The sequence below is a fragment of the Pseudorca crassidens genome, chromosome 2 (genome assembly GCF_039906515.1).
Source record: "Pseudorca crassidens isolate mPseCra1 chromosome 2, mPseCra1.hap1, whole genome shotgun sequence".
Classification (NCBI taxonomy): domain Eukaryota; kingdom Metazoa; phylum Chordata; class Mammalia; order Artiodactyla; family Delphinidae; genus Pseudorca; species Pseudorca crassidens.
In genome coordinates this window covers 50,199,545-50,214,522 of record NC_090297.1, presented here as the reverse complement: position 1 = coordinate 50,214,522, position 14,978 = coordinate 50,199,545, and the positions used below count along the sequence as shown (strand labels likewise).

Sequence of the window (14,978 nt, the reverse complement as noted above, 5' to 3'; positions counted from 1 at the left end):
CTGCAGTACTTTTAAATTGTCTCATTACAACCTCCTAGCCTTCACACTAAACAATACAGAAGTACTTCTCTTTAATCAGGTATAATTGCCTACCTGATGACAGCTTACTAGAATCGTAGGTAGTAACTATAAGAAATAAACATCTTTCTGTGACATGAACATGTAAACCTGAAACTTTAACATATCAGCTACAATTATATGTACCTAGTATCTGAATTCTTTTACCAGGTAAATTCCTACCAATCATCCACACCTCTACTACCCAGTTAGTGTCACATAAAACTGGAAGTCAGGAACCCTACGGCTTTAGTCAGGAACCACTGGCTCACGTTCCAGTTTATGTCTTGCTCCTGATCCTTCCAATTTTGACCTCTTCAATTATTTTTTTTCTGTATGGCCTTGCCTGGTTCCTTGAACCTAAATCACAAGACATTTTCCTAGGTCTGACTGGAGACAATCCATACACATCCCTTCGATTATGCTATTCCCAGTTGCTCCATGCAAGTATCTTCCTCAGTCTAGCCCCACGTCTAACAGTCTACATTTCAAGGCAGCTTTTCATAACTCAGTTCCTATAAGCCCCAATGCAAGGGCCTACTAGTCATGGCCTACCCATCATAACTTACTCGCTTCTCTTGGAAAAACAGAGCTGTGTTCCTATATTTTAATTCAGACAAAGACAAACAAAAAATAAACACCAATATATTCATGTGTACATACACATAATCAGAAAAAATTATTTTTTTTACCTATTTTGCTGTAATTATCTGCAACCAAGTCTTCCAAACCAACCATCTTCCAGAAACTGTCATCCCAGCCTTTCTCTGCAGAGTATGTCCATTTGCACACCAGGGAGCAGAGAGACCTAAGAAAATGGGAGAAAGGTAGAACCAATAATATGAGCCTGGTCTCCTTTATATTTTGCCTAATACTCGTCCAGATATCTGCAATAGTATTGAAAAAGTAGAATAAATTGAAATAGTATTGAAATACTATTCAATATTTCAATAGTATTGAAAAAGTAGAATAAACATCCCTGTTTAAATCAAAAGTCCCCACTGACACCTGTTAATGACTGAGAGCATCTTCTTTCTCTTTCAAAAGGCTCCCAGCCCTTTATTTAGGTCTGGATCAAACAATGTATATAAATATTTGTATTTATATCTATGTTCATATTTACATGACATTTGTGAGATAAACAGAAATTACAACAATGACTAGCTACTTGATGATACGGAGCATTATTATTAAGTGTTAGGTGTGAAACTGATAATTGTGGTTATGTTTTGAAAAAGGCTTCTTAGCTAAATGATACATACTGAAACACTGATGTATAAAATGATATATTGGGCTTCCCTGGTGGCACAGTGGTTAAGAATCTGCCTGCCGACGCAGGGCACACGGGTTCGTGCCCCGGTCCGGGAAGATCCCACATGCCGCGGAGCGGCTGGGCCCGTGAGCCATGGCCGCTGAGCCTGCGCGTCCGGAGCCTGTGCTCCGCAATGGGAGAGGCCACAGCAGTGAGAGGCCCGCGTACCGCAAAAAAAAAAAAAAAAAAAAAAGATATATTATCTGGGATCTGCTTTAAAAGAGCAAGTGAAGGGGCAGTGAATGGTGTTGCAGATGGAACAGACCCAGCCACAGGTTGACGGCTGTAGGGCTGAGGGTGGCTAAATGGGTGTTCGCTATACTTCTCTATTTTGTACAGGTTCAAAATTCTCTACGATAAAAAAGTAAAAAAAAAAAGTTCTTGGTATAGATGTGATAACTGCAGTCTAAAGCAATATTTAACAGAAGGAAGACTTGCTCTGGATGGCGTTTTACTCTCCAGCTTCATTTCTCATCAATTCCCTCTTAGTATTCTACACTCCAGCAATAAAGAATCCTTTGCAGCACTCTGAAAAGGTCACATTCTCGAACACTTCTGTGCCTCTACCCTACTTCTAGGTGCCTGGAAAATTCTTCCCAGCTTCTTAGCCCTGATAACTTGAAACACTTCCTTTAGACTAGACTGAGACTCCAGTTCTAGTTTAGATGCTCCTCCTCTGAGATCACAGCGCAGGAATCAAATCTCACACAGACCTTATCACACTGTATAATTAACTGCTTCTTTATATATCTTCTTCCCAAGAGTCCCATGCCTTCCAATCTGTTCTCCCTTGTGTCCAGAGCAAACTTCATAAGGTAAAACCCGATGACACCAACCCTTGATTCAAACACTTCAATTGCTCCTCACTCCCTTCAGGAAGAAGTCCCATCCTTAGCTGGGCTTGAGCAACCCTCTGTGACATGACCATGCTGACCTCCAGCTTCCTCGCTTGCCATCCCCACCCTTGCTTTCTCCATTCTGCAACACTGAACTACTTGAAGTATCCTATAGTGGCCATGATTGCTCACTTCCCTGTACCTTGAAACCTTTACTCCATTCTGCCCAGAATGTTCTTCCCTGTTACGTGTCTAACCGCTGATTAGCCTTCGTGACTCAGTTCAGACTGCCCCTTTTCAAAAAGCCCCAGTGGAGGGCCAGCTGAGTCCAAAGCCTCTTCTCCAAGTTCAATGTGGACATACCTGTATCTTAACACTTAACACAATGATTGCCTTTGCCCCTTTCCTTCTCTATCTCTGCCACTAAACCAGCAACTCCTTCAGAGCAAAACCAGCCCTAATGATCTCCACATCACCAGTACCTAGTCCACATTCTGCCATATGTCAAGCCATGATGAATACTGATTGAATGGAAGCTCTAGAGAATGAATATGGTCTGTCTGCCTCACCACAGGTAAGTGATAAACCTGGGGAACGCTTGCAGTTTTACAGATAAACCAAAACCTACCTATCTCATAGGGCCAATAGTCTAGGCCTATCTCATTCAGTCATTCACAGTGATTCACTCATTCACTCACTCACTTAACAAATATTTAGTATTCAGTCACTATGACCCTGGCACTATGCTAGGCTCTGGGGAACCAGTTATATGCAAAAGACCTGGTCTACTGCTCTCCTAGAAGCTGACAATTTAATTGAGGAGACAGTGATCAAACAATCCCACTAAAATCACATCCTAACAAAAATGTTCTGTAGAAAGTAGAGAGAGAAATGAGAACTTTTAGCAGGAGAACCTGGTGGGAGAAAGGGGGAGAAAGTGTCAGGGAGGGCTCCACAGAAGAGCTCACATTTTGTGAAACCTAAATGTCTTTTGAAAGCAAACAAATGTTATTTCTCAGTATTTTTTTCACATGTGGCATATATGGCAGAACACATTGAGCTAAGTTAAGTGGCACCTATATATTGAAGGAACACTAGTCCCAGTAGAAACTTAATATATATGTGCTAAACCCTTCACCTTATTTAAGCAAAATAATTTTTTGAGGTATAAAGAAAGCAGCCATCTATGCAGCATGTTCTGAAGAATATACAATAGGATAACTCTTCCTGGCACAACGCCTGAAATTCCAACTTTTTAGAAGCTATGATAGCTCACTGGAAAGAACAATTAAATGAGACAAAAGACTGTGTGGAAGGATTGCTTCTAGGGATCGATCTACATAGGAAAACTCTTCACTCACCAAATGCTCCATTCATTTGCAGACTTCTGTGCCTCTATTCTGTCCCTTCCCTCTTGACTGATTTTTGCTCCTTTCACTCAACGCTGTCTACTTGGAAAACTCTATGTTGTTCTTATGGTCCAGTTCCAATGTGTCTGTCCTCTGCACAAGTTTCCTCACTACCTCCAAGCTAACCTCATGGCTGTCTCCTTTGAAGTAGCATTATAACTTGGAAATGTTTCATTGCAATTCTTAAATGCTGAGGCAGGTTGAGTTCATGGTCCCAAGTCTTCCGCTCTCTACGTATCCACATACTTTGCCACTTAATTTGTAGGGCTACACCCTCCTCCTCCCAACCTCACACTGTGGGCAGGGCCGCCTTTCCTACCTTTAGACTTTGGATTCGGTCATGTGACTGGATTTGGCCAAAATAATGAGGCAGAAGTGACTGCATTCCAGTTTCAAGTCTAAGCTTCAAGATACATTATGTGTTTCTGCTTGCTCTCTTGAACTTCTGAGAAGATCACTCAGGGTTAGCCCATTGGTGCCAGGAGGAGGATAAGAGGTATGTGGGGCAGAGCAATGACCACCAAGCCCAGCCTGGATCAGACATCTCCAGGGAGCCAAGACTGGAGGGAGTGAGTCCAGCTGAGAACAGAAGAACCACCCCTCAGAGAACAGCCTAAATGAGCTACCTGTGAGTCAAATAAATGATTACTGTGTTGAACTACGGAGCACTGGTTGTGGTTTATAACAGAGCAATAGTTAAACAGCTCAACACTTTACAGCATGACTAAGCTATTCCAGGCAGACTCTCCCTCCCCACCCCCAATAAGGGCAAGGAGAGGGATGTCCAGTTCTCGCAGAAAGTTAGAATAAGTGGCCAGAGAGTATGCTTGGAGTGAAGGTGACCAAACCCAGGAGGCAGGAAGTTTTACAGCTGCAGATGCCTCTGGTAAGTCCCTCCTACACTAGGGTTATTCAGACACTGTGAGTGTCCCTCCCATTTGGGTCTCTTTAAATCAACTCTTGGGTAATATGGATATACAAGCACAGCACAACTGGCAATACTTAGAGAGTACATCTGAGGCCACAGGTTCTCCAGAAGGCTTCAGCAGAGAGAGAGCAAGTACAGGACTTTGTCTTGTTAGTAAGTAAAGGCAAGCTAGCAGCAGCAGAACAAAAGGTTTGCCTCCCTCTGAGGCTTCTATTAGGACCACTGTTGTCATTCCCTCAGGTGTTTTAGTGAACAACCTGCACTCTCAGGATAGCTATTCACCCTCAGGCAAGCTGACCTATCAGCCTGTGCGTGTGTGTGTTCACGTGCACCTACATTCTCGTGTGTGAGAGCACGGGTGGGAGGAGTGATTTGTAGGATCAGAATTCAAGATAGGAGCCCAAGAAAGACAGGGGTTATCCTAGCAGGGTGAATTGTTTCAAAGATTGGCAGCAGGAAAGGAGAGCTGAGTCCACCCAGGGAAAAGGGTCACTCATTATTTGTTCCCTGCCAGCAAGAACACCAGGGCAGAAACTGCTGTAACTTTCACTGCTTTCAGATTTGTTAATGTCAACGAGACTATAAAAGCCTATAGCCTATATGAGAGTCAAAAGAACATAAACTAAAGAGTAGGCAAAACAAAAATAATACCTAACTTAGGGGACTAGTTTACCTGAGAGAGAAGATCATACAGAACACCTCTAAGAGGAAGGTCTCAGTGAGGTAGAAATGATGAAAACAATTGGAAGAGAACATCAATAATGAAAGCAATGCGAAATCAGAAGGCAGCATGAAAGACTCTGAATTAAAACCACTAACTTTCAATTTTATTAAACATTTCTGTATAGGAGAATTAAAAAAACAAAACAAAACACTAGCACTGTTAAAAATTGAATTAATTATCTGGAAGACCAAGTGAACGAAATATCTTACTACCTGTAACAAAGACACAAAGGAATAATGAGGGAAAAAATAAGAGGCTTGGAGGGCAGATCTGGCAGCCTAACATGAAAATAACAGGAATTCCAGAAGGGATTTTTAAAGAAGAGGAAAAGGAAAAAAAGAAAAGATGAAGGAGATGTTCTAATTAAAGAAATAGAGTACTAGTTTTTATGTATTTATTTATTTATTTATTTATTTAAACTGGCTGAAGCAAGATTTAAGTCTTCAGTGAAAAGTCTCATTAAGTCCAGGAAGTGAATCCAGGAAATACTTGAAGTTCAAGCATAAACAGAAAATTATACAAGCTTCCAGGCAGAAAGAATAAGTTACTTACAGAGGCAGGCAAGAGATTCAGCCTAGCTAAGGAATTCTCATCTACAACTCTGGAATGTAGAAGACAGTGGAAAAATGTACAACCATTAAGAAAAATGATCCAAAAATCCTATATCTAGAAAAAATATTATTCAGCTGTTGGGGAAAGGAAAAGATTTTCAATGTGCAAGGATTCAAAAGGAAACTTCCCATATACATTCTCTGAGGACAATACTTGAAAAAGAACATAACCAAAAAACAATTGCTTCTGAGCAGCTATCTCAACAGAGAGGAAATCAAAGACTAGAGGAAGCAGTGGTGGTGAATCCTGATATTAATTCATATTCTCTCTCTCTCTCTCCATAGTGTGTCTACATACATATATATACACACACATGTATATATGGGTACATACATATTTAAATCTAAATAGATGATGATCATGTAAACAGAAACTTGTAATATTAAGCTTTCTTGAAACACAACAGGTATGCTATATTAGAAGGAAAATCTAATGATAGCCTGGAACTGAAAATATTAAGTTAGCAAAACATCAAAGTCAGACATTGGACAAGGGGTACGCAGGAAAAGGACTTTGTATGTGTGGGCAGAACATAAATTTAATGTTGGTTGTAAGAAATGATATGGTAATCACTAGTGGAAAAAAAAAAAGCTTAGTAGAATGCTCAAATTAACAAGGAATAAAAAGGTAATAAAGAGAGAATTAACAGTGAAACCAAACTAAACCAATTAAAATAAAAAGAGAGAGCAAGTAATGTAATATAAACAGAAAACAAAAATAAAATATAAAGAATAAAATCAATTATTACAGTTATTACAACAAATGTGAATGAGCTGAATTCTACAACTGGTTGAAAGATAATAATCACACTGGGGTTAAAATTAAGGGATATCTTGCTTACAATACAGGTTTTAAAAAATGTGATAAAGAGGTTTTGCTTTTTTATTTAAAAAAAAAGGGCAGCAAAGAAATGGCAAATACAAATTTTTAAAAATATGACAACATAAATATCCGAGTAGGATACAAGATCAAAAATATTAGCAAAACAAAGAGGATGACTTCAATGACTAAACACTCAAAGAAGAATATTACCATTCATTTAATTTTATGAACTGAACAACATAATGTGAAACATATAAAATAAGAGCTCTTAGAAATAAAAAAAAGGCACTTGAAAAGAGAGACAATTTATTTAAAGCTTTTATGATTCTTTGAGAATTTGAAGAAACAGGTAAACCAAAAGAATACTACTACTATTATTGAAGAATTAAAAGACTCCAATGCAGTCAACAAACTCAATTCTATATATTCATATGGGGGAGAGAAAGGAAGAATGTTTTACAATACAAGCAGAGACCAGATGGGTAAACTGGTATTTCACAAAGAAATTGAGAGGTTTAAAATATTTTACTGGAAAATAAATATGTCTGAAAATTAATAACCTAAGAAGGTAACATAAGAAATTATGAAAAACAGTAATAGATTAAACTGAAAGAAAGATCAAAAAGGAGTAGTAAAGATAAAAGCAGACGAAAGACATAAAATAGCAAGATAAAATTCAGGGAATCAACAGAGCCAAAACATGGTTCTAAGAAAAGACAAATGAAACAGAAAAGCCTCTGGTAAAAACTGAGGAAGAGAAAAGAAGAGAAGGTAAAAATAACAAATATCATGAATGGAAATGGGGGCTATAACTACAGATAAGGCAGACATTAACAGGAAAAAAAAAGGAATTACATGAATAACATTATGCTAGTAAACTTGAAAATTTACATGAAATGGACAGCTTAATAGAAAAACAGAACTTATCGCAACTGACTCAAAAACACAGGAAACCTTAATAAATGTGTTACCATTAAAGAAATTGAGTCAGCAGTTAAAAATCCCTGTTCAAATAAAACTTCAAGCCCAGATGGTTGTACTGGAAAGTTCTAACAAATGTTCAAGGAACAGAGTACTCCAAAATATTTCAGAATCTAGAAAAAAAAGGAATGTTCCCCCAAGTTAATTATAAAGGTAGGATAACTATGTTACAAAAACCAAGTAGAGATAAGAAACAAAAATCAGAGGCCGCTCTCACATTATGAATGAGAACATAAAAATTCTAAATAAGACATGACCAAATTTAATATAAAAATGTGGAAAAAATACATCAAGAACAACATTCAAGAATGTTTTAATAACAGAAGATATATGGATGTATTTTACCACAGGATTTTATTAAGAGGGAGAAAAATGATCAACTCATATTGAAGAATAGAAAATATTTGATGAAGTTAAATGCCACATCAAGACAGAAACTCAGGCTTTCATGGTGGCACAGTGGTTGAGAGTCCGCCTGCTGATGCAGGGGACATGGGTTCGTGCCCCGGTCCGGGAAGATCTCACATGCCACAGAGTGGCTGGGCCCCGTGAGCCGCCGCTGAGCCTGCGCGTCCAGAGCCTGTGCTCCGCTACGGGAAAGGCCACAACAGTGAGAGGCCCGCATACCACACACACACACACAAAAAGACAGAAACTCACTAAAGTGGCAATAACAGAAGCTTCTGCTTCTAAACATGATGGAGTAAGAGAGACTGGATTTTACCCCCATGCCTTAAATAACTAGAAAAGTCCAAGTAAACATAAGAAGCAACTGTATTCAGACCTTGAACAAGTGGCAGCACAGGTCTGTGATCCCTGAGAGAAGGAAACAATGGGGTTAGCCCTAAGATGGTGCTGGCTTTCTGCCTGGAAGCACACACCAGACCACAAAGCAGGAAGAGGGATGCCAAGGAAAACACAGCAGTATCATGAAGCTAAGGGCACTGAGATCAGAATCCAGGGAATTTAAGGTAGCTGGAAGCACAGACTTCTTAAGAGGAGGTAGCAATGCAGAAAGAGGGCCCTGAAAATTTGCACAAGTGTCCCATGAACTCTTTGCTGACTACTGAGATGTAGATATGCACACTGACACTCCGTGAGGTCTGATGAAGGAATGAGTGGAAATCTAAGAGCGGAATGGTTCTGACTTCACGAAGAGCTAGGAGTCACTTGAGTTACTAAAATTAAGAGTGGAACATCCTCACCGATCACTTGAGACATTCAGTGGAGACCCTAAAAGACACATGCCTTAGCAGTGTGACTACACTACCTGCACTAACAAAGTTTAAAAAGAAGTCTACAAAGGATAAAACTAGGCCCAAAGTACATTAATAGCCTCCCACGCAAAGTAGTTCAAAAATCCTTAACAGAAGCCAATAAAATCAAGACATTCACAACATAAAACTGACCCTGTTAATATCTAATAAAAAATATTTGGGGGACTGGTTCAAGATGGCAGAGTAGAAGGACATGCACTCACTTCCTCTTGCAAGAGCACCGGAATCACAACTAACTCATGAACATTCATCGACTGGAAGACACTGGAACTCACCAAAAAAGATACCCCACATCCAAAGACAAAGGAGAAGCTGCAGTGAGATGGTAGGAGGGGTGTAATCACAATAAAATCAAATCCCATAACCGCTGGGTGGGTGACTCACAAACTGGAGAACACTTATACCATAGAAGTCCACCCACTGGACAGAAGTTTCTGAGCCCCACGTCAGGCTTCCCAACCTGGGGTCTGTCAATGGGAGGAAGAATTCCTAGAGAATCAGACTTCGAAGGCTAGCAGGATTTGATTGAAGGACTTTGACAAGACTGGAGGAAACAGAGACTCCACTCTTGGAGGGTACACACAAAATAGTGAGCACATGAGGACCCAGGGAAAGGAGCAGTGACCCAGTAGGATACTGAACCAGACCTACCTGCTAATGTTGGAGGATCTCCTGCAGAGGTGGGGGGGTATGTCTGTGGCTCACCACAGGGACAAGGACACTGGCAGCAGAAGTTCTGTGAAGTACTCCTTGGTGTGAGCCCTCCCAGAGTCTGCCATTAGCCCCACCAAAGAGCAGGGTAGGTCCCAGTGTTGGGTCACCTCAGGCCAAACAACCAACAGGGAGGGAACCCAGCCCCACCCATCATCAGACAAACAGATTAGAGTTTTACTGAGCTCTGCCCACCAGAGCAACACCCAACTCTACCCACCACCAGTCGCCCCCATCAGTAAGCTTCCACAAGCCTCTTAGATAGCCTCATCCACCACAGGGCACACAGCAGAAGCAAGAAGAACAACAATTCTGCAGCCTGTGGAACAAAAACCACATTCACAGAAAGAGACAAGATGAAAAGGCAGAGGACTTTGTACCAGACGAAAGAACAAGATAAAACCCCAGAAAAACAACTAAATGAAGTGGAGATAGACAACCTTCCAGAAAACGAATTCAGAATAGTAATAGTGAAGATGATCCAGAGCCTCAGAAAAAGAATGAAGGCAAAGATCTAGAAGATGCAAGGAATGTTTAATAAAGACCTAGAAGGATTAAAGAACAAACAAACAGAGATGAACAATACAATAACTGAAATGAAAAATACACTAGAAGGAATCAATAGCAGAATAACTGAGGCAGAAGAACAGATAAGTGACCTGGAAGACAGAATGGTGGAAATCACTGCCGCAGAACAGAATAAAGAAAAAGAATGAAAAGAAATGAAGACAGCCTAAGAGACTTCTGGGACAACATTAAACGCATCAACATTCACATTATAGGGGTCCCAGAAGGAGAAGAGAGAGAGAAACGACCTGAGAAAATATTTAAACAGAAAATTTCCCTAACATGGGAAAGAAAATAGCCACCCAAGTCCAGGAAGCACAGAGAGTCCCAGGCAGGATAAACCCAAGGAGAAACACACTGAGACACACAGTAATCAAACTGGGAAAAATGAAAGACAAAGAAAAATTACTGAAGGAAACAAGAGAAAACCGGTAAATAATATAAAAGGGAACTCCCATAAGGTTAACAGCTGATTTCTCAGCAGAAACTCTACAAGCCAGAAGCAAATGGCATGATATATTCAAAGTGATGAAAGGGAAGAACCTACAACCAAGATTACCCTAGCCAGCAAGGATCTCATTCAGATTCGGCAGAGAAATCAAAAGCTTTACAGACAAGCAAAAGGTAAGACAAGTCAGCACCACCAAATCAGCTCTACAACAAATGCTAAAGGAATTTCTCTAAGCAGGAAACACAAGAAAAGGGCATACAAAAACAAACCAAAAACAATTAAGAAAATGGTAACAGGAACATACATATCGATAATTACCTTAAATGTGAATGGATTAAATGCTCCAACCAAAAGACACAGGCTCGCTGAATGGATACGAAAACAAGGCCCCTATATATGCTGTCTACAAGAGACCCACTTCAGACCTAGGGACACATTCAAACTGAAAGTGAGGGGATGGAAAAAGATATTCCATGCAAATGGAAATCAAAAGAAAGCAGGAGTAGCAATACTCATATCAGATAAAATAGACTTTAAAATAAAGAATGTTACAAGAGACAAGGAAGGACACTATATAATGATCAAGGGATCAATCCAAGAAGAAGATATAACAATTATATATATATATGCACCCAACATAGGAGCACCTCAATACATAAGGCAACTGCTAACACCTCTAAAAGAGGAAATCGACAGTAACACAATAACAGCAGAGAACTTTAAAACCTCACTGACACCAATGGACAGATCATCCAGACAAAAAATTAATAAGGAAAGACAAGCTTTTAATGACACAATGGACCAGATAGATTTAATTGATATTTATAGGACATTCCATCCCAAAACAGCAGATTACACTTTCTTCTCAAGTGCACATGGAACATTCTCCAGGATAGATCACATCTTGGGTCACAAAGCAAGCAAATCACAAATCACAAATCACAAATTTAAGAAAATTTAAATCATATCAGGCATCTTAAACGACCACAATGCCATGAGATTAAAAATCAATTACAGGGAAAAAAACGTAAAAAACACAAACACATGGAGGCTAAACAATACATTACGAAATAACCAAGAGATCACTGAAGAAATCAAAGATGAAACCAAAAAATACCTAGAGACAAGCTACAATGAAAACACGATGATCCAAAACCTATGGGATGCAGCAAAAGCAGTTCTAAGAGGGAAGTTTATAGCTATACAAGCCTACCTCAAGAAGCGAGAAAAATCTCAAATAAACAATCTAACCTTACACCTAAAGAAACTAGAGAAAGTAGAACAAACAAAACCCAAAGTTAGTACAAGGAAAGAAATCATAAAGATCAGAGCAGAAATAAATGCAATAGAAACAAAGAAAACAATAGCAAAGATCAATAAAACTAAAAGCTGGTTCTTTGAGAAGATAAATAAAATTGATAAACCATTAGCCAGACTCATCAAGAAAAAGAGGGAGAGGACTCAAATCCATAAAATTAGAAGGGAAAAAGGAGAAGTTACAACAGACACCGCAGAAATCCAAAGCACCATAAGAGACTCTAGGCCAATAAAATGGACAACCTGGAAGAAATGGACAAATAATTAGAAAGGTATAACCTCCCAAGACTGAAGCAGGAAGAAACAGAAAATATGTACAGACCAATCACAAGTAATAAAATTGAAATTTAAAATCTTCCAACAAACAAAAGCCCAGGACCAGATGGCTTCACAGGCGAATTCTATCAAACATTTAGAGAAGAGCTAACACCTACCCTTCTCAAACTCTTCCATAATATAGCAGAGGGAGGAATACTCCCAAACTCATCCTATGAGGCCGCCATCACCCTGATACCAAAACCAGACAAAAATGTCACAGAGAAAGAAAACTACAGGCAGTATCACTGATGAACAAAGATGCAAAAATCCTCAAGAAAATACTAGCAAACAGAATCCAACAGCATATTAAAAGGATCATACGCCATGATCCAGTTAGATTTATCCCAAGAATTCAAAGATTCTTCAATATATGTAAATCAATCAATGTGATAAACCATATTAACAAATTGAAGGAGAAAAAATATAATCTCAAAAGATGCAGAAAAAGCTTTCAACAAAATTCAACACCCGTTTATGATAAAAAAACCCTCCAGAATGTAGGCACAGAGGGAACTTACCTCAACATAATAAAGGCCACATATGACAAACCCACAGCCAACATCATTCTCAGTGGTGAAAAACTGAAACCATTTCCTCTAAGATAGGAACAAGACAAGGTTGTCCACTCTCACCACAATTATTCAACGTAGTTTTGCAAGTTTTAGGCACAGCAATCAGAGAAGAGAAAGAAATAAAATGAATCCAAATCAGAAAAGAAGTAAAGTTGTCACTGTTTGCAGATGACATGATACTATACACAGAGAATCCTAAAGATGCTACCAGAAAACTACTAGAGCTAATCAACGAATTTGCTAAGGTAGCAGGATACAAAATTAAGGCACAGAAATCTCTTGCATTCCGACAGTCTAATGATGAAAAATCTGAAAGAGAAATTAAGGAAACACTCCCATTTACCAATGCAAAAAAAAGAATAAAATACCTGGGAATAAACCTACCTAAGGAGAAAAAAGACCTGTATGCAGAAAACTATAAGACACTGCTAAAAGAAATGAAAGGTGATACAGACAGATGGAGAGATATACCATGTTTTTGGATTGGAAGAATCAACATTGTGAAAATGACTATACTACCCAAAGCAATCTACAGATTCAATGCAATCACTATCAAACAAAAAATGGCATTTTTCACAGAACTAGAACAAAAAATATCACAATTTGTATGGAAACACGAAAGACCCCCAATAGCCAAAGCAATCATGAGAATAAAAAATGGAGCTGGAGGAATCAGGCTCCCAGACTTCAGACTATACTACAAAGCTACAGTAATCCTAGTATGGTACTGGCACGAAAACAGAAATATAGATCAATGGAACAGGATAGAAAGCCCAGAGAAAAACCCACGCACATATGGTCACCTTATTTTTGATAAAGGAGGCAAGAATATACAATGGAGAAAAGACAGCCTCTTCAATAAGTGGTGCTGGGAAAACTGGACAGCTACATGTAAAAGAAGGAAATTAGAACACTCCCTAACACCATAAACAAAAATAAACTCAAAACGGATTAAAGACCTAAATGTAAGGCCAGACACTATCAAACTCTTAGAGGAAAACATAGGCAGAACACTCTATGACATAAATCACAGCAAGATCCTTTTTGACCCACCTCCTAGAGAAATGGAAATAAAAACAAAAATAAACAAATGGGACCTAATGAAACTTAAAAGCTTTTGCACAGCAAAGGAAACCATAAACAAGACCAAAAGACAACCCTCAGAATGGGAGAAAATATTTGCAAATGAAGCAACTGACAAAGGATTAATCTCCAAAATTTATAAGCAGCTCATGCAGCTCAATAACGAAAAAACAAACAACCCAATCCAAAAATGGGCAGAAGACCTAAATAGACATTTCTCTGAAAAAGACATACAGATTGCTAACAAACACGTGAAACGATGGTCAACATCACTAATCATTAGAGAAATGCAAATCAAAACTACAATGAGGTATCATCTCACACCAGTCAGAGTGGCCATATCAAAAAATCTACGAACAATAAATGCTGGGGAGGGTGTGGAGAGAGGGGAACCCTCTTGCACTGTCAGTGGGGATGTAAATTGATACAGCCACTATGGAGAACGGTATGGAGGTTCCTTAAAAAACTACAAATAGAACTACCACATGACCCAGCAATCCCACTACTGGGCATATACCCTGAGAAAACCATAATTCAAAAAGAGTCATGTCCCACAATGTTCACTGCAGCTCTATTTACAATAGCCAGGACATGGAAGCAACCTAAGTCTCCATCGACAGATGAATGGATAAAGACGATGTGGCACATATATACAATGGAATATTACTCAGCCATAAAAAGAAACGAAGCTGACTTATTTGTAGTGAGGTGGATGGACCTAGAGTCTGTTATACAGAGTGAAGTAAGTGAGAAAGAGAAAAACAAATACCGTATGCTAACACATATATATGGAATCTAAAAAAAAAATGGTTATGAAGAACCTAGGGGCAGGACAGGAATAAAGACGTAGATGTAGAGAACGGACTTGAGGACATGGGGAGGGGGAAGGGTAAGCTGGGATGAAGTGAGAGAGTGGCATGCACATATATACACTACCAAATGTAAAACAGACAGCTAGTGGGAAGCAGCCACATAGCACAGGATGATCAGCTCAGTGCTTT

The 14,978-nt window shown here is 39.1% G+C and overlaps 1 protein-coding gene and 1 long non-coding RNA gene across 8 annotated transcripts in view; one reads left to right on the top strand and one right to left on the bottom strand.

Moving 5' to 3' along the window:
* The window catches only part of FGGY (FGGY carbohydrate kinase domain containing), a 413,817-nt gene that overhangs the window by 254,226 nt on the left and 144,613 nt on the right, over positions 1-14,978 (bottom strand). For all 7 annotated transcript variants that reach the window (XM_067726327.1, XM_067726329.1, XM_067726330.1 and 4 more), the window contains one exon: positions 750-865. In XM_067726327.1, coding sequence (XP_067582428.1) covers positions 750-865 — 116 coding nt within the window. The remainder of the gene's footprint in view (positions 1-749; positions 866-14,978) is intronic.
* The window catches only part of LOC137218795 (uncharacterized), a 32,519-nt gene continuing 21,914 nt past the window's right edge, over positions 4,374-14,978 (top strand). Inside the window, exon 1 of the long non-coding RNA XR_010940856.1 lies at positions 4,374-4,500. This is a non-coding gene — a long non-coding RNA (uncharacterized lncRNA). The remainder of the gene's footprint in view (positions 4,501-14,978) is intronic.